The sequence below is a fragment of the Numenius arquata genome, chromosome 2 (assembly GCF_964106895.1).
Source record: "Numenius arquata chromosome 2, bNumArq3.hap1.1, whole genome shotgun sequence".
In the NCBI taxonomy this organism is placed as follows: domain Eukaryota; kingdom Metazoa; phylum Chordata; class Aves; order Charadriiformes; family Scolopacidae; genus Numenius; species Numenius arquata.
Genome location: NC_133577.1, coordinates 7,696,527 through 7,720,117, shown reverse-complemented (window position 1 = coordinate 7,720,117; position 23,591 = coordinate 7,696,527). Strand labels below are relative to the sequence as shown.

Genomic DNA, 23,591 nt, shown 5'->3' with positions numbered 1-23,591 from the left:
TACACCTCTCACTTCCTTCCCATAGCTCTTGAAAACATTGTGCTTTAAGTATTATAACTGCTGTGATCAGCAGATCAGACAGAGCCTGATACTGACCCTTAGAATTCATCACCAACAATTCAAATGCACTTCCCTGGAAAAATTTCCCCTTTCCAAACTTTTTAGTTTGGATGCTGGTAGACAACTCTCTTTAAGTAGATATTTATGTTCAATGTGCATTGAAAATGTAATTTAGAAGTATTAATAGGGAGATATGCAACATTCTGGGGAGTTTCTGACATCACTTCTCCTTATTAAAAGTTTGTAAGAGTCAATGTAGCTAATCATCTACAGGTGAAACCAAGGGCAAGATATTGCTTTTTGTTTTTATGGTCTTTTTTGACATGCAAACTACAGCTATAAATAGAATTGCTCAGAAAAATAGTGACAAAGACAACATTTTAAAAAAAATTGGAAATGAAGCAGGAACATTCTGAAGATTTTTTTTTCCAGTTTTCTATCCAACTGTAATTGCCACATAGTACCGTCTGAGAATAAATGCCAGTGTTATTTCCTTTAAGGACATGAAAAAAATGAGAATTTTTGGATCTATATCACTGTGGAGTAAATGTGAGCAAATACTAACATATAATGGTGTCCTTTTTATAGTCAGTGTCACTGTTGTCCCTAGCAAAACTATCTAGCAAAAAGAAACCAAGAAAATGCTACAAAATACACCATTCTTCATAGGAAAAGAAAGGGGTTGTATGTAGTTTTTTTACACCCTGTCCCAACCTTATATGACAGTTTGTTTATATATAAAAGGAGAGTGTTATTTGAAAATAATTTAATATCTAAAGTCAGAAAAGATTATTCAAATGGAAAGCAATTAGAAGGGCCAAAACTGTGTAAAAATCTACTGGAACACAGCCCAAATTCAAAGAACTTCTGCCTTATTTCCCACTGCCACAAAAGCATTTGGGGAAGAGAAGGGACTCATTGAATATATCCTAAAGAAAGCCCTTTTTTTCTCCTTTCGAGGATGAAAAGTGAAACAAGACCATAATTTAGCTTGCAAAAAGACAAAAAGCTTGTGGCTTTTTCATATCTACATCTGAGCATGACGTGAAGAGAGCAGCTCTATTTAGAAGTCTCTGGAAGGCCAGAGCTGGAAAAGTCAGCACATGTGGCTTCCTTGTGTGGGTAAAGTCCTGTGTGTCATTGCAACAAGTTAAAACTCAACTACTTCCACAGCATTGCTGTGATCAGAAGCAAACATCTTTCCGTCAGGTATGTTTTAGAGGCTAAAGAATGTTAATTTCAGAAGGAAAGAAATGTTTCAGCCCATTACTGAGTGTAAAAAAATCACCAAATATTAAGAAAAGATAGCAGTATTCTACCTTTTACATGTTGGGATTTTTTTCTCTTGGAAAAACTTCACATGTGCAAATTGCTGGAGGCACCTGAATGCTAGAGGAATGATGTTACTGAGGCTGAACTACTTTATATGGTTCCCTCCTTCATCTTGCTCATGGGCTATGCTCTACCTATCTCAACCTCCCAGACTGGAAACTTTGCTTAAAGCTTTGCTATTTTATGAGTTACATGTTTTGTACCAGCCCTCAGCAGGCAGACTTTTTCCAGGAGAATTCCTGTACTGCAAGGCATCCCCAAAGCTGATTGATGCCATTTGTAAGAAAATGGCAAACATGGGTTTACACATTCACGGAAGAAGGTATTGCTTTATACTTTTTGACATTAGGTAAAAATAAATCTTGTCAGATTTGCAACCTAAATTTGCAAGGGGCAATTTAGCCCCTTGAATCTGAGGATGAAAGGGAATTATGGTGCTCCCTTGGCTTTTCATCCTCATTAGCAGTTTTACTGACTCTAGGACATTTCTCTTTCCCTGTTTTCCCTGACGAGTCTTTCTTTTTTTGTTCTGAAAACAGCACCTCAACGTTTTCCTACTACTTTTTTTTTTTTTCTGCAAACAACTTCCCACTTTCCTGATCTTGAAATTTCAATTCTACCTAGACCTGTTTCTTGTCCACTTCCCTCTTTTTACACTCTCCTGACTCAGCTGCAGATAATTTTTGTCAGTTTATATTATTGTTAAGGGAAGTGACAGGGACCCCGTGCACCTTAGGACTCATTAGATTTTTTCTGTTTTGCTAGTGGAAGTGTTAGCACTGGCCCTTGCTTTTACAGTCCCTGACTTCCTTTTTTCAACCAGCTACGTCTCGACTGAGAAGTTGGATGTTATAATATGCTATTTTTATTTTGATATTGATCAGAAATCTCAACCCCAGGCCTTTTGTGGCACAGTACTTTTCAAAATCTAGAATACTTTTATGGGCACATTTTACTTTTTATTTTATAATACTTAGCTACTTGTAAAGAATGAAATAATAATAATAATATACTTTCATTACTAACTTTATTCATTATCTCATTTCTGAATCCTTATCATTAGCTATTTTGTTATGAAAAAGAACTTTATAACAGCAGGGGGAAAGATGTGTTATTATTAAAAATCACGTATAAAAGGAATAACTGAATTAACAAAAATAAGAGTTGTCCTGCCCCAAGACAAACAGTGATTTCCATTTCTAGGAAAGATAACTTGGTGAACAGTGAGTTTGCCTACCATTAGGACCCCGAAGTGCGTGAGGTGGTTGCACAAGCAAACCGTCTCGTTTTCATTGGACTCTGCGTCCACTTGACAGCCCTCAGGGTTCCAGCCACCGTTGCCACCTGAGGAAAAGAAATGGGACAAACCACAACTTCCAACAAAGTCCTATCACCACCTCTTTTAACAGATTTCTCACTTTGTCTTCTGCAAGTGCAGAAGTGCTTTCTCAAATTGAACAACTGAACATTAAAAACAATCAGGAAAAAAGCAAGTGTCAGATTTCCTATTTTGTACAGAGAATCACACCAGATGAGTGTCCCACTAATGGCCTACTGAGCGGAAGCAATAGATGGAGGTCTATAATAAAGGTAGAAAGCATTTTGGCGAATGAGGGATGAATAAGACCTACTGCATGGATCACACATTAAGACACACCTTAGTTTTGCCCAACAATAGATGGTTTTAGAACTCCCTTTTACCACACTGTTGTGATGTCTACACCTGCCTCCCTCCTACTCACGCACCCCCAGGCACATGAAAGCATTTATGACCCAGGAGTAGAGGGTCCCGCCCTTCCTCTCCGCAGTGGGTAACGCAGAAGGTGGAATCCCAATTATCCTTTGGGGCCTTAAGGAAAAGTATGAACTAAACTATCCTTTACTTGCCCCTCCTGAAAAGGCTATTCTGAAAAATAAGTAGAAAGATTTTATTTTTAAAAATTAAATGTTAAAAAGTAAAACTTGTATTTCTGATTAATTCTCATTTCATTTTCCCTGCTAAAATATGAACTGATTTTGTGAAATAGTTCATATTCTCCAAACTCTTAAAGACATTTTTGCACAACTCCAGGCAAAATCCAGCAAATTATCTGACTGGCCCCATAACTTTACCTCAAATTCAAGACAGAATCTCTCAAAAAACTGTGAACATGTTCCAAAACCACTTAAAACTCTCTCCCACAAGCAGCCACTGAGAATAGTTTTTTCCCCGTGTGTTTCTCCTTTGATGTGCTTCTTAAGTTTAGCTTCCTAACTAGGTTCTTCTTTTTTTTGGCTCTTTTTTATCCTTCTGCATTCTCCTCAGTTCTTCTGTCTGAATTCCCTGCTTTCAAGTACAACCTTGGATGCTAAATTTTTTTTCTTGCAAGACTCCCTGTACTAAACCCCTCCAACTGGTAAGGACAGTCACTTCTTCACTCAATCTGTTTCACTGAAAGGAAGAGCAACATCTCAGTCGTGAAGTCAAAAACAGAAGGATCTGGAAAGTCATCCCAGAGAATGGCTTTGTCTGTGCAAAGGATGAAGGGCCTGAGCGTAAACTCACACAGGGGTTAGGCAGGAGCAATGAAGAATGGGGTAAAATGCTGCCTTATGAACATGTGTCTCTATATGGGACCTCATCATGCCAACTGTTATCCATTTACTAGGTGGATGAAATTTGTGTAATGTAGTTCCTTCTTCCACAGAAAAAAAAAAAATAAATCTGAAGTTTTCTAACAGGCACAACCTGACAATAAAATAACCCAACATTTTAAAAATGATGAGTTAAAAGCATGGCTAAGAACCATTCATATGTCTGAGTTGCATTACTATTTAATTTGCATGTACAGACAGATCAGTGAAAAATGGCTATTAGATATAGAAAAGTAGAGAAACTTAATTCACAAATTTAAAATGTTAAACAAATTTACATGAAAAAAACTTTTTAAAAGAATATTTAACATCTGCTGTTACAAGCAACTGTACTAACCAGAAGAAATGATACAGTCTAAAGACATAATTTAATTCTAAAAGGATTTATTAAGAAGCAAAATGGCCAAGACTGTGATCGATTTTAAAACTTAGACACCTTTATTCCCCACATAAAAGAAATTACAGTATTTTTATACTTACCGTTTTTGTTCATATCCCAGAAGACACAGGTAGGCTTAGGATCTTCCTAAGAACACACGAAAAAGTAGACTTTCATAGAATATATACCTCTTGTATACCTCTTCAGACATAAATCTCATCAACATACACATTTACAATAGATGTTTTACCACATATCTTTTCATTTAATGAGCAGAAGAATAAATGTAATTTTGACTGTTGAAATTTTGTCTAATGTCAAATTAGAAATTATTCTGCTAGAAAGACAGATCTGCCCAGATTATAAAATCTACAGGACTGCTCCTCTGCACTGTTCCCTTTCTACATCCTCAGAATAATGAAGTTTTACTGTCTCATTAAAGTTATCCAGCAGTATTATGTCTTTACAGAGTCTGAATACCTTTTACTGTTCACTTCCTTAGGACTTCTCAGTGAATCCTCTATGTAATTGGCCTTGAAAATGTGCAAAAGCCTACTGAACCTACGTGGAGGTTGTTTTGCCTGACCTTAAAATAATCATTATAATGAAATGCAAGATGAAGTTAATCGAACTGAGAAATTACAAAGCAGTTACTCATTGCATAAACATTTTACTTAGGTATTGCACTTTAACATCTTCTTTCTTGACTTCTCTAGTGCTATTGTCTCTTTGGGAGTAGCTGCTGACAACTCGTCTGAGAATAGAGTCAAGCTCACATGTTTTTTAACTGAAACAGTATGTGCCAAAAGGTTGCATTTGGTCTCTGTTTTGCTAAATTAATTGTAGTCATCCTTTAATAATGTGGTTCTGTCCATTCTTCCTTTGCTGAAAACCACATAACAACAAAATAACTTGGGGAACTACTGACAAACCAATTCATGTTTGATCAAAGAATTTAAGTAATTCTGAAGTTACGGTGCAATAAATTGCTTCACTGGTCATGAACATGCTCATGATCAGACATTTTGCCTACAGTTATTGGCACAGAAATTGCCTCTGAGTGGCGGAATCAATAATCTTTCAGATAAATGTTAGATCATGAATGGAGGAGAAATGTGTCAGGATGGGAGAGGTTATTTGTTTTCACTTTTTGCTTACTTCCTTTTGTTCTAGAGTTTTTATTTCCATTTAAGCTTATGTTCTTACTCAAAAGCCATGCAAATCAATCAGGCTATATGATCAGTCGTCTGTACTATATATAATATGAATGCCTGTTCATTTGAATAATCAGTCTTGTCTTACCTGAATTTTGGTATGCTTAATTGTAACCTTCACATAATCCTGAAGATCCTGAATGGTTATGTTTCCAATACTGCATGCCACCACAAAACTGGTCAAATTGGCAGGATTTTCTGCATCCTTTGAAAGATTCAGAAAAATATAATAAATGCTTACAAAGCACATAACATAAAAGCCAGAGTAGCCAGTTTCATTTTTGCAGCGTGCCAGAATAAATAAGTTGTCAGCATTTCTACACTTTTGATCACGCAATATAAGAACATTATGTTTATAAAATCAAATTGTGGGCTTGCCTCATGGAAGTTTCCCTATTTTCCTTGTACCCCTAAACATACATAGACACAATTATAGGGAGAGGTTAGAAGGCATAAATTCCCCCTTTAATCAGTATGTCTGATGCCAACAAAATTATAACTCAAACAATGTAGCAGATAACAATGCATGATACAATTAGCTCATTTCCCTAAACAAGAATGAACTAGTTTGCTTATCTCATTGTCAACTCTGTCCTCTTTAGTAGATGCAAAGTTTTTGGAGAATAACCTGTTTTCTGTGTACAGTTGTTAAATCATCCTCCATCTTAAAATGAATACGAAGTAGTAAACAAATTTGAAGCAATGTTAAATACTGCAGGAGAAAATATTTTCTACCAGGTCTTATTTCATGAGTGTTTAAATAGAAGAGTGACTTTCTCACCATGCAACGTCATTGCTAACCTCCAGTGAAATAGTAGCAGGTCGAGAATTTTCCAAAAGAAAAGTTTTCCTTGGAAATTGATGATTTATTAAATTGAAAGTGATTTGGAAATACTATTTTCTTTTGATAAAATTCCATTGAAGCCTGCATAGTTATTTGCCTGGCTGGCCTTATGGGAAGCTTGGTCACTGCCTGTGGCAGATCTTAGGTCAACCAAAGTCGATTGCCACTCACTTTCCCTACAAAAATCTGGGCTGCCAAAGTCCTGAATGCTCCTGAGCCCTTCAGTACAGGGGTTCTGTTAGTCTGACAAGATGTCAGGTATCAGCTCAGCACAGGGCTCATGAGATCCTAGCACTCATGAGAGACAGAAGATCTTCAGTTGTTTAGTGCATGTTATCCTGAGAAGGATATTTCACTTCCAAAGTACTGTATCTAAGAGCTTTCAAACAAAGTGCTTCAGATTATACAGGAGCTTTCTGACACAATTTCCTAAAAACTTAAAAATTGCAGAGGAATGAAAATGCAGAATTATAGAAATTTTTTGAGCATTCTAGTCCAACCCCCTGCCAAAGCAGGTCCACCTAGAGCAGGTTGCACAGGAACGTGTCCAGGCGGGTTTTGAATGTCTCCAGAGATGGAGACTCCACCACCCCCCTGGGCAGCCTATTCCAGTGCTCTTCCACCCTCAAAGCACTGGATGCTAGATGATCTAGATGATCTCCGGAGGTCCGTTCCAACCCCATATCATTCTGTGATTCTGCGATTCATACAAGAGAAAACCTCTTGGCTACCACCAAACTTTCAACATCTGGCCCACAGTCCATGGAAGCCTTTGGAACAATTTCTATGGCTTTCAGTGGATTCTGTCTCTATCAGATAACAAAAACTAGAAAGAAATATCAGACGGTCTCTTTAGGGTAAGCAATTTCTTATATTGTTACTTGTCTATAGAAAGGAATAGAAACAGTGTGTGTGCTAAAGTAAAATGCAGATAACTGCTTATTTAGCTATAAGGCTATGTGCAGCTAAAGTTAGGGGGAAGCTTGTAGCCAATAAAATATACAGAGGTACAAAGTAAAGCAATGCTGAGGCTAGAGTCAATGACAGAAATCTGGACTAGACTAGACAATCATTACAATTCACATATTTATCATATTTGCACATTATTTTCATGGCCTCAGAACTGACGAAGATGGGATCCTTCCAACCCAACTTTAGACACGTAAAAAGATGCTTAGAACTGAAGTACCCATTCATTCATAGTCAATGAAAGGAAACTGGCACATCCAGAGCATAATCCATTGCACCTAGTCTATACATCTAGGTTGAACATGGGTTGCCTAAGTGTCCATTTTAGAGGCTTTAAGATATCCAGCTGCTACTGCAGAAGATCTCACATCTCTTACAGATTCACTATCACATCTGCTGGCCAGTAGTACAGTACATTGGGGTGTCTCAAATTGCACTACGGTCCTTTGTCTGGGGAACTGATGCCTACTCCTGTACTGGGACGAGATGTGTCACTCCTCAGTGGTGTCTATTCTTTTCCACTGACTGGCTTCGAAGGGAGCTTGTGGACACCAGCTCAGGCATAGGTATGTACATTGAACACAGCTACCTTTGGTGAAATGAATCCCACCCTGAATAGCTTAAATGAGTTTGTCATATAGTCTTTTTAGTAATGTAACCATCAGATTTTAATGAATGACAAGATAAAACTTAGTAGCATTCTCTCAGTTGCAATTAAAAAAACCCCTCCAATATTGTAAAGTATGATGTTTCAATGTGATGTCGAAAGCTTATAAGAAATACATCTAGTAGCACTGGTTTTTTTTTTAATTGCAATAGGAAAAAATATGTTTTATACTTTTATACTAATGGATAAGGTTATTGGGTTTGAGATGACGTGAAGCAATTTATTTTTAGACTACTTTTTTTTTAGACTTTATTTTCAGACTTACTAAAATGTGAGCTTTACACATTTTTAATTAATTGTTTTGAACATGTCACCTATGAATAGTTGGAAAAGCACCAAAAAATGGAAGGAATTCAAATTTAGATGAAAATTTTCCTGTGTTTTTGCTTTTCAATGACTTACTAAGTATCACTTAGAAACACATTCTAGTCCCAGTAAAGGACACATTCTGTCTTTATACGACTTTATGCCATTATGACAAGCATACATCGGTATTCTTCTGGTTTCCTTATTAAATATATCCATCCTGTTTTTCTCAAAAGCAGGCCTCAACACTATTTTAAATAGTTAAAGATACTTTGGGGTGTATTTCAGAAGGCAACTGAGGGTCATGGGTATTTTCTTGCCTAGACTATCTGAAGAATCTGGATACACTGCCAATAAAAACGATAATATAGGGACAATACAATACTACAGAGTTCTGCGGATGCACAAGAGCCAAAGGTCACTTGAAATACTAATGGGAAAACAAACTCAAGTCTTCTGAGGCTCAGTCTACAGTTCACTATAAAACAATGTTTCCTTCTGAATTAACTCTTTTTTTTTTTTAAATAGGTAAGTTTTTAGTTGTTTTTTCCAAGCTGCAAACTCTTCCTAATTTTTTTTTGGCATCTACCATGCAGGAACTATTTATAATTGCCATGTGATGGGACCCGAGAGAGAAAAAAATCAAATCTACCTGAGTCCCTTTAGTTTTCAGGTACAAGTATTGTTATCCTTATTCCATATTACAATACAGTATGAGAACACATATATGAAAAGAAAAGAATATTCTCTGGCTGATGACCACCATCCCAGAGTTTCCAACTGACTATAACTAGTCAGCTGGATATGACTACCAACCAGCTCTTTTAGGGAAAAGAGAAAGAAAAAGTACTTGGCAGCGTTATAGGCCAAATTCCCTTCTGGTAGAAAAGAACCTGGCTCCACTGAACATCAAGGGCCTATATTAATGCATTTTAACAGAAGTTATGCCCTTTAAGAGGCCTACTTACTACTTTACTCTGATTGTAAGCAGTTGGGATCCAGTTTTCATAGAATCATAGAATAGATCGGGTTGGAAGGGACCTTTAAAGGTCCAACCCCCCTGCAATGAGCCAGGGCATCTTCACCTAGATCAGGTTGCTCAGAGCCCCATCCAATCTGGCCTTGAACGTGTCCAGGGATGGGGCATTTACCACCTCTCTGGGCAATATATTCTAGGGTTTCACCACCATCATTGTAAAAAAATTTTTCCTTATATCTAGTCTAAATCTTCTCTCTTTTTGTTTAAAGCCATTACCCCTTGTCCTATCGCAACAGGTTCTGCTAAAATGCTTGTCCCCATCTTTCCTGTAGGTCCCCTTTAAGTACTGAAAGGCTGCTTTAAGTTCTCCTCTGAGCCTTCTCTTCTCCAGGCTGAACAACCCCAACTCTCTCAGCCTGAGTTGCTCCAGCCCTCTGATCCTTTTTGTGGCCCTCCTCTGGACCCACTTCAACAGGGCCATGTCCTTATGTGCTGAGGGCTCCAGAGCTGGACGCAGTACTGCAGGTGGGGTCTCACGAGAGCAGAGTACAAGGGCAGAACGACCTCCCTTGACCTGCTGGCCACACTTCTTTTGATGCAGCCCGAGATGTGGTTGGCTTTCTGGGCTGCAAGCACACATTGTCAGGTCATGCCCAGGTTTTCCATAGATTATCCTGAGAAAAAGTTTGTCTCATGTGAAAGGAATTTGCAGTCGAATCACTGACTTGAGTTCAACTTGGACACTTTGGCTATTTTATCACTCTGAACATAACACTGTTTCTAGTGCCTACATCGGCTATCACCTTCTCATTCTTGTAACTCACGAGAAGCTGTAAAATGATTACACCACAGGAAACTTATACCAGCTGCCTTTGACTCACCCTAAATGAAATTACTTCAAACACATTAAAGTTTACCTGAAAAAGACCATTTTTGTTGAAGAAAGTAAATTGAGCCCTCGATATAACTTCAAACTCATCTTGACTTAAATTCCTCAGTAAACTTGGTGGCAGAACAACAGAAGCGAAGGCATTTGTCTGATCCTTGTCAAAATCTATCTGTTAAATAAAAACAGTGGAAGAACATGTTCAGACAAAAACCAAACCAACCATTGCCCCAAACTGGGTTCACACCCTTGCACAAATATATCTAAACATGGGACTAGAACAAATCAACACTAATATGACCTGTACCTTTGTAAGAGTTGATGCAATACAAAAATACAAAAAAGGCTTAGGAGGTTTTTCCCACCCTTCCAGCATGAGATCAGCCTTCTGCTACAGAAAGGAATTAGATAAAACAAACAAACAAGCTCCTCAACTGCTACAATGATGATTTGGAAATAATGAGATGGCAATAATGGCACTCATAATAATTTTCAGTAATCTTCAAGATATTTTTTCGCATAGCAAACAATGTTGAGAACAGAAAGATATGCTCTGAATCCTTCTTTCTTGAGCTGTATTATTTGCACACCTGAATTAATTCTCTTATGAGCTCTTCTCATTTCTCTGTTACAGGAGAGAGATGTAAAAATAATGATTAGTGTCACCTCTCTAGATTTATTGGGCTATGCAGCACAAAAAAGACACTTTCTGCCATCAATATAAGCTTAATCTATACTGGCAAGGTGTCAGACAGCTGAAAGCCCTCTATGGCAGAGGGATGTAATAAGTTAGCAGGAAATAAATGAGGATGGGAACTTGGATTTCATTAGCTACCAGACAGCAAGCAATTCTGTGACTGCACCTTCTCCCACCATGGCATACTCAAGATGTTGCCACCCTACCCATCAAAGGAAGGGGAGCAAGACATCTCGCAGTGGCTTTATAGTAAAAGCGTTCAAGAATTTTACTGTGAGATAAGGAAACTCACACTCTTGACTTCTCCAGAGGCAACTTGGTCATGTATTTATGCCTCTCATCATCAGTCGTATGATTCTAAAGCACCATTAGCTAATAGAAAGTTAAAAAACATAGGTTACTTATAGATTTATTTAATTTCTAAATTTTCACTGAGTTTCTGTGAATAACAGGAATCCTTGAAAATTGGTAAGAAGTGGTTCAGAGATATCTCCTAACAGGGCTAAATGCAGTTGAATAAAAGGTTTTCAAATGATAATTCTGCCACATTAAACACAAAGTGTGTGTGTGATAAAGATGTCCCATTCGGTATTGTCTGCAAATAGAGTGGAAGAGGCTTCTATAAAGAAGCATGGATATATTACAGGAACAATTTAATCATATGAATCACCAAAAACTAACTTAGTCAAAGGTTTGGCAAGAAACATAAAGACACAGGAGACTGAAATAGAATATTTCCAAATTGCCATGGATACATTTGCTTCATATCTACTTTAAGAAAAAAAATATGAAATAAAATCTGGAAACATTCTGACATAAAGCTTGAAGAGTTTAATGCTCCCTGCTGAGCCTGAGATAGATCATCACATCACTGGTGAAAAACCTGGGCTTTCACAAGGGAATCTCCCTCCAGCAGGGATAGCAAATATCTTTCCTGATAGGTATGGAAAATATAAACAGTGACCACAGCTGCTGCAGGCTTTTCTGGTAGGAAGGATGCTAAGAATTCTCAATCAGCTGTTGGAAATGTGAAAGTCTGAGAACAAATTCATGTTCCAATAGGAACATTATAAATAAATTGACGGAGTTTGGATTTTATGATTATTTAGACAGTGCTGTAATAAATGATTCCAGGGCAAGAAAATTCCTGGATGTCCTCAAGCCACAGATGGTAATTCTTATTATACATGCAAACATCCCAAACCTGACTTCAGAATTTTTCCTTTCCTCTTTCCATAAATACAGGATGAAAACTGGAGGAGAAACGTTCCTTTGATAACAATTAAAGAACAATCAGCTATTGAGCCTCCCTAATAAGAGAGCTAAACAAAAGCAGATTTACAATCATGAAAAACTTCTAATAAAATTAATTCAAAGATATTTTAGACAAAATGTCTACGAATACGTGAAAACTCAGTTACATTAAATCCATTTGTATCTATTCAAAACAGCATTTGAGTTTTGATCCAAAGTCTATATACACAGCATGTAAAAGGCCTGCAACCTATTATATTACTACTACTTTTTCTAGCACTGTCTTCATTCCTGTTTTTGATTTTTACAGTACATAGTACTTCATAAAATGATCACACATTTTTTTAGGATTGTTGTCTTGCCAATTTGCAGTGGGAATTAATTTGGTTCCGTAAGTTGCTTATACTCTAGTGATTAGTTTTTAACCATTTTCATAATGCCATGTTTTGTTTGAATTCACTTTTGGTTCCTCTGGCCCAAGTGTCAGTAATTTTTTTTATTTTTTTCTGTTTAATCATTTCTGTGTGTTTCTCCAGGTAAGGTTCAGTGTATTTGAATGGTTAGACTCCTAGGAAATTCAGATTACATTACCTCTGTCACAGACTTATTATATGACTGTGAAAAAAATACTTTGTACTACATTTTTAAAAGCATTTAGGTGCCATAGGAGGCAGACAGGAATACAGTGCAATTTTATAAGTCTAGGCACCTCATTGCTATTCACAGAATAGCAATTCTCATTCAACAGAATGAATTGCTCATTCAACAGAACCTTTGGAAAATCCCAATTGGTTCTCACGTTCATCTCAAATGCTATTTCATGGCTTTTAGATGTCTGAGCTTTTTTATTTGTGAAAAGAGAAGAAAAAATATTTTTTGAGGTGATGACAAATATCTTAACTACAGCAGCCCATCTAGATACTATGGTACTGGAGACCACTCTGCATTGAGTGATCTGTGTTTCTTCTGTTTTTAACGCCTAGGCTGGTCAAGCTCCACATGAACGTCTTTAACTGCCCTGGACATCCCAAATGGCACAAGCCTGTAAGCCTACATGTGGACAACTGGATCAGCCTTAGGTCTCTGTTAGCAGCAGGTACTGAAAGCTTGTAGACCTATTGTATCTGCAGAAATTTACAGGTAGATACCTCCATTTAGGTGTCTTATTCTAAAGCTGAAATACATCAATGGACTTGTTTGCTACTGTACAATGGGTAATACAGCAGACTCTTATTTCCCCTTTTCATTAGTAAAAAAATATTTGTAAGCAAACTACTTTTCATCCGTGTGGAAAACGTGAGTTTATCTGAGTTTCCTGTCAGTAAGGAAATACTGCATTAAGCTGTTTGGATGATTGCAGGAAAAAGGAAATAGAAAGTAGGGGGAGAACTGGGAGCCATAAGTGGTTTTATAGGAACCACAGTAAACATGCTTAGAACAACAGGTACATTTGATGTTCAAATACTATTGCTTGTTCCGTACCTGGAAATCAGATGCATTATTCTGTGGACTGACACTGAAAGAACCACCTTTGAATGAAGTTGAGTTTATAGAAGACACTCCAAGCGCGAGGTTTCGTGTTGAAATACTCATGGATGGTCCAGTGAACTGGATCTTTAAAGCCAAGGCATCAATAGTTTTTAGAGCTCTAAAAACAGAAATAAAATTATTCTAAAAACTGAATACAGAAAAAAAAAATAATACTATGCTCTGCACGCTCTCCACATTTAAGATAATGCTCTTATTATTGACTATGTTTCTATCACCCCTCTGTGTATTTACAAGGAGACTATCAGGCTGTAAATTTATGCATCTCTGTTGAAAGCAAAAGCTTTTGATTGACAGAAACTATCTGACTACATATCACTGGTCCTGAAATAATTTTCCAACAATACTTAGATCTATGCTGTATCATGTATCAGGAGACTTCTTTTCCATCCAAATACCTTATCTTTGTCATGCACGTTAATTTTAGTACAAGAAGAAATATTAGTATAACTAATTTGGAAAATTCATTTTGAAGGAAATCAGAAAAGTTTGATTTTTGTACTGCAATTGCTTGTCTAAATATGGAAGGATGCTCTCAAAAGCTTGTCTCAGAAGCAGAAATACTTACTCTGAAGATGATGCTGCCAATACACTGTCTGAACTGGTTAGAATATTGGAAAAAATTGTCACCACCGTAGAACCCAGAGATTCATCAATTTCTTCATCGTTCACAATTTTTTTGAGCTTCTGCACAACATCATTTACTTTGTCTGAAGTTAGCTGCTGTCCTTCGCCAGTGAGATTCAGAAGCTGATTGGCTATATCAGCTGCATTTTCTGTAAGTGTACACATCAAATGAAATAAAAAGAGAAAATAGTGCATATGAGTCCTCAAGTAATTCAGAAATACAAATTTTTATTTGTTGAAAGCTAGAGCATGTTCTGTGGTACTTGTAATGAACATAGGATTTAATAATTTTAACAAATTTACAATTTTATGAAAAGGTACATAGAATCTGCTGATTATTATATACTGTCCTCATTGGTTGTGTCTTTCCTTTCCTTAATTTGATTTGAATTTGTAATTCAGGACTATAATTGAGAGGGTTGATTGAAAGGAAAAAAAGAGGAAGGAATACAAAACATATTTTCTCTGTCTTCCTCCTTATGCTATCCTTTCTTTTTCATTGGGAAAAACAGTTTCATTCTTGAAGTGAAACAAATGCATCCAAAGTCACTATTACTGACAAAAAAATTCACTCTTTTAAGCTTTGGGGAAAAAGTCTGACTGCACTGTAAATGTTTCAGTTCCTTCAGAGGATTGTACTCTTACTCAGAGGGTTGGCAAGCATAACACTCAGGCAAATTTCGTGAGAAGAATCTTCCTAGTAAGGAAAGTTTGATAGTGTGTCCAATGGCAAAACATTAGTGTAATCACATGTTATACTGTAAATTCGATGGATTAAAAACTAATGTAAACACTAACATTTTACAATATAAAAATATTTGAGATTTATTGGAAGTCCCAAATAAGATTTTGAAAGAAGATCAGTCTTCTTTAGTCTGCAGCTGGCTGTGTTTTTTTAATGTTGTGTTTTATAATATAGCTTTTGCTGCACTTACTGTAGAATGTTCGTTTTACACGAAACGATGTTTTCATATAGCCTGACTGCAAGTACTCAATCAACTACATTAGGTGGCCAGGCTCCCTAGGACCCCTCTATCAGGGCAGAAAGAAAAAGAGTCTTCTCCAAGAAACCACTTGAGAACAGGAGCTTACTGTAGGTGCTCTGAATTACTTATAAGGGTATCATTCTCTTCACTAGCTCTGGCACTAAAAAAAGGGGCCATAAAATTGTTGTCTATTTATTTTATTACTCCTTTAAGGCCAGAATGACATCAAGGGGTATTTTGCAAACCGAGAATAAATCTGAAAATGTCTGATCGCAAGCCCAGTGAAGAGAGTGGGAGTCTTTCCACTGGCACCTACAGGCATTGGAAACATTTAAAAATTTGTCTGAACCTGAATCTCAAATTGAGGCAAGCTACCACCTGCTTTTATTCTTGCTTAAATTACCTGAAGAGTTTGATTTATTACAATAATTGGTATCCAGAGCCTTTCATGGGTGGTCTGAATTCAATTTGGTGCACTTTCCCAGAGTTCAAATATTTCCTTTGCACTGATTTTTCAGAAAACTTAGCATAAAGGAGGAAGATATTCTTCCTTAATGTAAAGAACATTATGCCTTATAGTAAGCACTAACCAAAGTCTATAAAACAATTCCTTTAGCCAAAGACCAATATCTATGTACCCACCTGTGCAATTTCTGAGATCAGGCTGTCCCCAGTATGATGTATAATTCTGCAGACCCAAATAACTAAAGAGGAAAAATTACAAATTCACATAAAATACCATAGCAAAATTACATAAATATTTCATAATTCTTTTATAGATGTCACAGTGGTCCACTCTTCTCAATTCACAATTTTTGTAGCAACATGGCCCTTAATGAAATGAAATATGTATGCTTGACACTGGAATTATGTGATCAATTAAGTGACAGTGCTGAGAGAAACGCTAGTTCTGTTTGGAAAAATTTTCAGCTGATTCCTATATTGATTTAATAAACTACATCAGTAGAAATTCTGGCCTTATATTTCAGGAAAGACCCAAATGTTGACACAAACTATTATGCTCCTATTATGGCCTAATCAGATGTTGTTTCCATAATTTCCCTTTGATATAAATGGCATCGATCAAGTCAATAGGAAGCCGTAATACCTCTCAGAAGAACATGCAAAGGAGCTATGTGGAGATATAAACTTATGCCGCTCATGAAATCTGGGGCAGGTCACCCTCAGATCCAGGTCCAAGGTGAGGGGCAGATGTAAAGATTTTTTTTTTCAAAATGTTTTTTTAAAAAGCCTTGCCATAGCAAAATACACAGATACGGCTCCAAAATTAAACACACTTTTTCCTCAGTTTTGTTTAAAGACAGTCATGTTATCACAGCATGGCAAAGACAGGATGGAGAATGGGAAGAAGTTAACCTTTCACTCAGCACATGATAGAATAAAGTTATTCCTCAGTTGATCACCTTTATTATAACAGCACACTAGCAGGTAACCTTCTGCTGTGGGATGCACAGGACAAGAAGACACCATTAGAAGAGCTTCCTCTTCTCCCAAAACACATCCCACCTGTGCTCCATATTGGCAAGAGCTAGTGGAGGCAGAGCCAAGGAAAGCATAGCACAGTGCAGAACACTGTAATTTATTTTTTTTTTATGAGAAGTGCTGTTCATGGACAATCAATGGTATTGTGTAGACCAAAAATGAACAATAAAGATAAGCAATACTGGGGCAGCAAAGGCCAGAAGCCTTAATTTTTAATGATTCTGAGGCTCTGACATAAAAACAATTTGACTTCTGCACTACCCACTCTACAACAAAAGTTGGTTCAATTAGAATCCAGCAGTCCTTGTACAAGATTAAGAAGCTGAGGAAGTGAGTTAGTTAAATATAATGCTGGTTTCTTTCCTGTTTGGCACAGAATCTCAAAGCTGATTCACATCCATGTTGCCATATTGTTTTCAAAAAGTAAAAGATCTGATCTTCTCAGAACATGTTCCAGATGCAATGTGGGCAGATAAGACTACTATGTTGCATTTAGTGGTGATCATCCCAAATAGTGAAGAAATTAATTACTATTGCATCATCGTAGCCATGTTCAAGGCACTCAAAGGAGATCAAAGCCATATTGTTTTGGTAATATATCAAAGGAAGTAATAATATTTCCATTTTCCAAATGGGAAGTAGAGATACAGTGTCTAAATCTTTTGTAGATGTTCACAAAGAAAGCCTACATTAGGGAAATTTTATCCTAAACCTTAAAAACACAAGTTCAACTCTTTAAGCATAAGATTATCCCCACGTTCAATTACAACTCACTACTGGCAAAATGCTTGTTTCACAGGATTTCTTTTACTTTCCCTTAATGAGATGAGGGGTGCTGGATTAAACCAAATACACATCTCATCGTCATAGAATTTTGTTGAGAATTTCTCATACAAGTCAGATAATAGTAGTGGAGTGGTAGCAAATGTGAAATTTTGGTTTTAGTAACATAAACATCATGTCTTGAAGAAAGCAGTTTCATTCTGTAAGAAGGTGTTATTTTTATAGTCACTTTGAACGTGTATTAATTGGGAGCCTCAATATGCCCTGCAGAAGTGGAAGATAAGCTTTTATTCCTTACCAATGAAGTACCTACTCTTACTGCACACACATAATCTCTCACAGGATAGAAATCATCTTCCTGAAATACAATACTGGTCCATGGCAATCATTATGGAGGATGCAGTTTAAACAGAATAATATATAACCAGAAAGTTGCGTTTGAAGCTCTCAGCTTCTGAGATATTTGAACACCTACCAGGTTCTTGATGCAGTCTGAACTGAGCTCCCATGGCATAATGTGAAGTTGGTCACAGTCGGTCTGGTGTCTGGCCAAAAATAGTTTGGAGGGTTTTCTTCAGCTAAACATTTTTCTGTAAAAATAAAAATATATCAGTGTTAATGGTAGATTTCTTCATCTAAACATCTTCCATTTCTTGTCGTCAGCCCATCAACCAGTCTACAGCACAAAGTTGTCTTCAAATAAAATGCTTGGTTGTTATCTATAGAGTAGCAACAATGGAGGGGCACACAACAGGGGACAACATATTCTGCTGCTGCTCAAGGGCAAGGATTGAACATGCATCCTGTATCCACTTGTACTCCACCAGCCCCCATCTCCTCCCTCCCAAGGGAAGGGCAATCTCTGACTGTAAGAAATCGATTGGGAAAAGATGAGAGCTAAAAGGAGATTGATTAAGGGCAGCAGCTGGCAGGAGCAAAACCAACAGGGTTGAGGAGTGAGCATAAGAGGCCTTGGAGGTCCAAAATATCTCATTATAGCTCTGGCTGTAAATCACACTTCTTTATCCTCAAACTACCAGGGGAGCTGTCAGGATCTGTCCCAGCATCCTTGAACCAGGAAGTAAAACACTGACTAAAACAATTTGGACAACTGTGTTTCTGTTAAAAGAGGTATCTCAAGCACAGCTCCCTGAGATTAGTGGAATAATGAGGCTTAAAGGAGCAATTCAAAATCCGAAACGGTCATACCATTTGGAAATGTGTGATTATTTTAACACAGAAGATGTTTACTTATGGACAAGCAAACAAAATCTGTTGTGTAACAAAGCCGAAAACCACTTACCTACTGGATCGACATCCACAGTATGAAGCTTATATCCTCCTTCCATAGTCCCATTATTCCTTATGAGTTTCTGTCGTATTTCTTCCTCTTCTAAATTGATGTTGTTGGTAGAATTATAAACCAGAAGAGCCAAAACCCCAAAACTGCAAGGAAAACCATCCGAATGTTTGAGTCAGAACAGTGGAGGCCAAATGTATGGAAGTAAAAGTATCTGACAAGGTCTGGTTTTCTGAGTATGGACCAGTGTCACCAAGACAATGTTGCTCATTATCTGTAAATTATTATTTTTGCATATATAGGGCCATGACAAGAAAGTTGGAAAATTTCATCCCCTAATTGCCATTAAAGAAGCTTCTCATCAAAAGAACTAAGAAATGTTTTCATAAGATTAAGATTATTTTGAAAGATATTAAAAGAAGAAAGCATAAAATTGTGATTTCTAAATGGGCCCTAGTCAAATTCAAAAATCTGGTACCTGATGGTTTAGGAACTTAAGAGCTGATTCATCCCACCTTACAAAACTTCTCAGGATTGGACAACTCATCCTCCAGAGGGTCTATCTCTCCACTGACTACAGAGGAAGACTAGAAGATTAATGAAGAACAGATGCCTAACATTTAAATGTCTAAGTTTTGATGGAGTGAAAAAACACCCCGACACACTTCTGAAACTTTTAGTCCTAATTAGGAAAGTCTAGTTGCTCAGATGAGTAATTCAAGTTTGAACAGTAATAGCTGTTTTGTACTGTAGCCCACTGCTACTTTCTTGGGCATTAGAAGTAGTTCAAAGTGCCCAAGTCTCTTTCCTGTGAGAGAAATAAAACAGTCCCCACCCTTGTCCAAAAACATAGCTTTTCTGGAAGGGAAATAATGAACAGAAAAGCAGTTCTAGCAGGACAGAGGAAAGAAGCCCAGAGTGGAATGCTCAAAAATTTCCTCCTGGGACACAGAAAACACATGTTGGAGAAGAGAGTATGTCGGTACCCAGGAGCATTGCTTGGCACTGGCTAGTAGGAGGTGACGACACTGAAGCATGGAACATTGGATCTCCATGGGAGCCAAAATGTGGAAAAAAGGAAAAAGCAAAGCCTGCTTTGGGCTGTCTTCATCTTAGTCTTGCCTTTGGATACCCAGCAGCCTGGGTAAAGACTTCGCGGTGTGTGAGCAGTTCCTGGCAGCCTGGGAAGCGGCAGCAGTGCCAGCACACATACAGTGAGCAGGGCACACACAGAACAGCCCCCAGAGCAGGAAAGCAGCAGTGAGCTAAAGGGTCTTGGGGTTTACTTGAAGAAGAGTAGGAGGAAAAAATGTGTAGGGGCGCTGTACAGGAGAGAGCTAGTAGGGTTTTCAGGTACACCATCCCAGACAGGCCAGGACTTCATTTCCGAAAAGCTTCCAGAAACACATCCCCATGCTGACAGCTCAGAGTTGCACTTTCCAGAGGTGCCTAGTCTGGCACAGTGTGAAAGTACAGCTTAGTGTACAGATGTTCCTCTTAGATGGCAGATTTAACCCTCTTTCTGTCAGACATCATTCTGAAAACTGAATAACTCCAATCAATAATTCTGAAGTACTGTCATGAAATGGCATCAAAAGAGCTGGCATTAGAGAACAATCTCTCAGCCTAGGAAAAAAATAAAAAAAAACAAAAGCAAAGCCCAAACCTCATAAAGAAATCACGACTGTGAACTAAATATTCGACACATTTCACTGCTGCAGTTGTAAAGAAATAAATAAAGAAATATACACAGTCCCTGGCTGGTGGTTTGGTTTGTTTGTTTTGTTTTTGTTTTTGTTTTTGTTTTTGTTTTGTTTAATACCAGTACACTTTTCTTTTTTCTTGCCATATCCGCTCTTACTGGTAACATGTTGCTGGAGAAGAAGATAAAAATGTGACTACCTGCTGGCTTGGCTTGTTTTTTCCCCAATGGATGTATTTTAGCAGAGAAATTCCAGCTATCCCTGGCCAGGTCACTCCTGCCCTGCTCCCAGAGACACTGAGTTCCTCCTAACATTCCTTTGGTCTCTGTGGAGTGTTTAACATAGGGCAACAGCCTCAGTAGGGTGGATGTGCATTAGCAGGTTTTTTGCTGTATACCTCGGATATATTGAGAGGCGCAGGTTTATTATGGCATTTATTTTTAGCAGAAGTATGGAAATTGCCTACGGGATTGCCAATTCCTTCAGCCCTCCAGCACTTCAGCCCCAGAGTCTCCTGGCACTTAACCATCTTTCCTAAAAGATTCTGGCTTCACTCATCTATTCCCTTTACTTCAGAAGAGGAAAACTTAATATACTGATGCCACTCCCTAACTCAGCACTTTGGCTGCAAAACAGAAGTGAGCAGTCACTGCTACTACTATGCTGCCTATTGCAGGACTCCCAACTAACCAAAATGATATTTAGTGCCCATAACTGTGCGGAGGGATAATGGCAACAAAACAGAAGGGATAATGATAGATGAGGTAGAACCGGTTACAGTTATCTTGAACAATTATAGACAAAAGTATTGATTATGAAGCACTGATAAAAATAATCCGTCAAACCACTTTGTTATTTGTTTTCTGAGAAACTCTCAGAGCACAAGTCATGTATGCTGTGTAATAAGGGCCTCTTCCATATTATGATGAAAACAATTTCTATAAACTTTTCAGAATGACTCATGCTAGCTTCCCGAAGTAAATAAATACCTTTTAACTTGACAGCTGACGCAATACGAAGCTGAGTGCTTCCTTCCACTTCTGTCACACTCAGATCCCAGAAAGAAAACATTTAAGTGGTGAAGAACAAAATTCTTGATTTGGGAAACTGCAGGCCCACACTCAAATAAATGGCAACGCTGCCGTGCTCTGCTGGTGTCACCGGAGTTGCTACACCCAACCTTGCATCTTTTATTGTCTGCCATATAAAAGCAGACAGATTCTCGCAGCACTAATCGATCACAAATTACACATCACCTACAGTAACCTGTACTGCTAGTATTAAAAAAAAAAATGGACTGTGGTGTAGGTAAACACAATGGGGATAAGTATTTATGCCTCTTGTCTCTTTGACTGAAATGGTGACAGCCGGAGCAAGCTGGGAAGCAGGGGAAGACCTGCCTCTGTCCCACTTTGTCCTGGTCGGCTCAGAGAGAGGAGTTTAGGAAGCTGCATCCTCATCAGAGGCCCGGGAGGCGGTGGGGGCGCCTGCGCTGCCATGGCGCGGACCACAAAGCCGGCTTTCTTCTCCGGCAGCGTGACTCAGAGCTATTCCAGGACAGTGTGCCTACACACGGGCTGTGGTCGCACGGCGTAGCCGTGCGAGGAGCCTCAAGGAAGGATTAACAAGCCATGCGAAGCGTGCAGCACAGACTGTCTCATACCTGAAGATATGTGGTTGATAATTAGCGATGCGTATTTCTCCTCTCATTTCTGTTCTGCTAGACAGGCTGAACTAATACTGAATTATTGGGGTTTTCAAACTATGTAACAAATCACTATAAATTTCGTTTGTTGTTAATCTTACGTGATTTAAAGTATATAGAGAATCATTTTTAAAGCACCTAAGTGCTCAGGGAATGTCAATTTTCTCTAAAAGTCATGGGGAATTTCATTTCTAACTATCCTGGCAAAAAAAGTTTTAAGATGTCAGCATTAAATTCTTTACCAATCTTGCTGTTATGTTGGCTTTGAAGATAAGCGGCGATGGGTAGCTATAACTCAAGACTGGCAGTACAGATAAGCCCACAGTCACCCGCAAACACTACTAAATTCTTCACATTAACTGGACAGGCAGAAAAAGAGCTGACTGTTGCATAAGTCACTCAGTGAAGACGTAATACAAATAGCATTCAAAATATTAGAAAACACACAGAATGAGACAGAAAGAAATACGAAAGTAGAGGGAAACTAAAGGCATTCCACAAAAGCATCTGAGCTGTGGATAAACTTTTACTTGAGGTGATTTTGACTGTGATGCCATTAAAATGCTCAGAACAGAGACCAAAAAAATAGGACTGGGCATAACAGACACATTCAAAGTAATGCCAAGGGTGAAGAGGTTCCTTTCTCAGCAGAAGGTGACGTTACAGAAAAAATATAACATCTGAGACTTCAGAACACAAAACTAAAAGTTGCGGCTACTTTTTGGACTACTAAAAATAAAAGCATCCTAAGCCTTCCTTTTAAGTTAATGGCCATTGTACCAGAGCAGCACTGTGAGCAGCACAGTCACACCTCTCTGCCTGTCCTTGTGTCTCCAGGCCTCGCTCCTCCTTGCAGATCTGGTGTGGGAATACACAGAAATATGGCTTTTCAACAGAAAGCACTTATAATATGTGATGAGTTGGTATGAAGACTATTCGTTATTAGGGAATAGAGCAGAAAGGCAAACCAGAAAGGCCTGGAATCTCTCACATTTCAACAGCTAGTCTTGGCTGAAGTGAGGTTTTTGTTACGCTTGAGCTATGTTCCAAAACAACAAAGAAAACCCCCATTCCCCAGTACATTACTTTCCTGTAAAATGACATCTGACAACATCAGGCCTACACTAAATCCAGGTAAAGTCAGTGGAAAGACAAAGGAGGCCATTAGAACCCGGATCAAGAGCAGGCAGCTTCAGCAGGAGGCTGAGAAGGGAT

At 38.0% G+C, this 23,591-nt stretch overlaps 1 protein-coding gene across 1 annotated transcript in view; it reads right to left on the bottom strand.

Moving 5' to 3' along the window:
• Window positions 1-23,591, bottom strand: part of ADGRG6 (adhesion G protein-coupled receptor G6) — a 107,131-nt gene that overhangs the window by 17,090 nt on the left and 66,450 nt on the right. The window contains exons 9-17 of the mRNA XM_074168210.1: window positions 18,972-19,114; window positions 18,144-18,258; window positions 16,025-16,086; window positions 14,338-14,545; window positions 13,704-13,869; window positions 10,302-10,442; window positions 5,708-5,824; window positions 4,507-4,552; window positions 2,630-2,736 (exon numbers count right to left, since the gene is read on the bottom strand). Coding sequence (XP_074024311.1) covers window positions 2,630-2,736; window positions 4,507-4,552; window positions 5,708-5,824; window positions 10,302-10,442; window positions 13,704-13,869; window positions 14,338-14,545; window positions 16,025-16,086; window positions 18,144-18,258; window positions 18,972-19,114 — 1,105 coding nt within the window. The remainder of the gene's footprint in view (window positions 1-2,629; window positions 2,737-4,506; window positions 4,553-5,707; window positions 5,825-10,301; window positions 10,443-13,703; window positions 13,870-14,337; window positions 14,546-16,024; window positions 16,087-18,143; window positions 18,259-18,971; window positions 19,115-23,591) is intronic.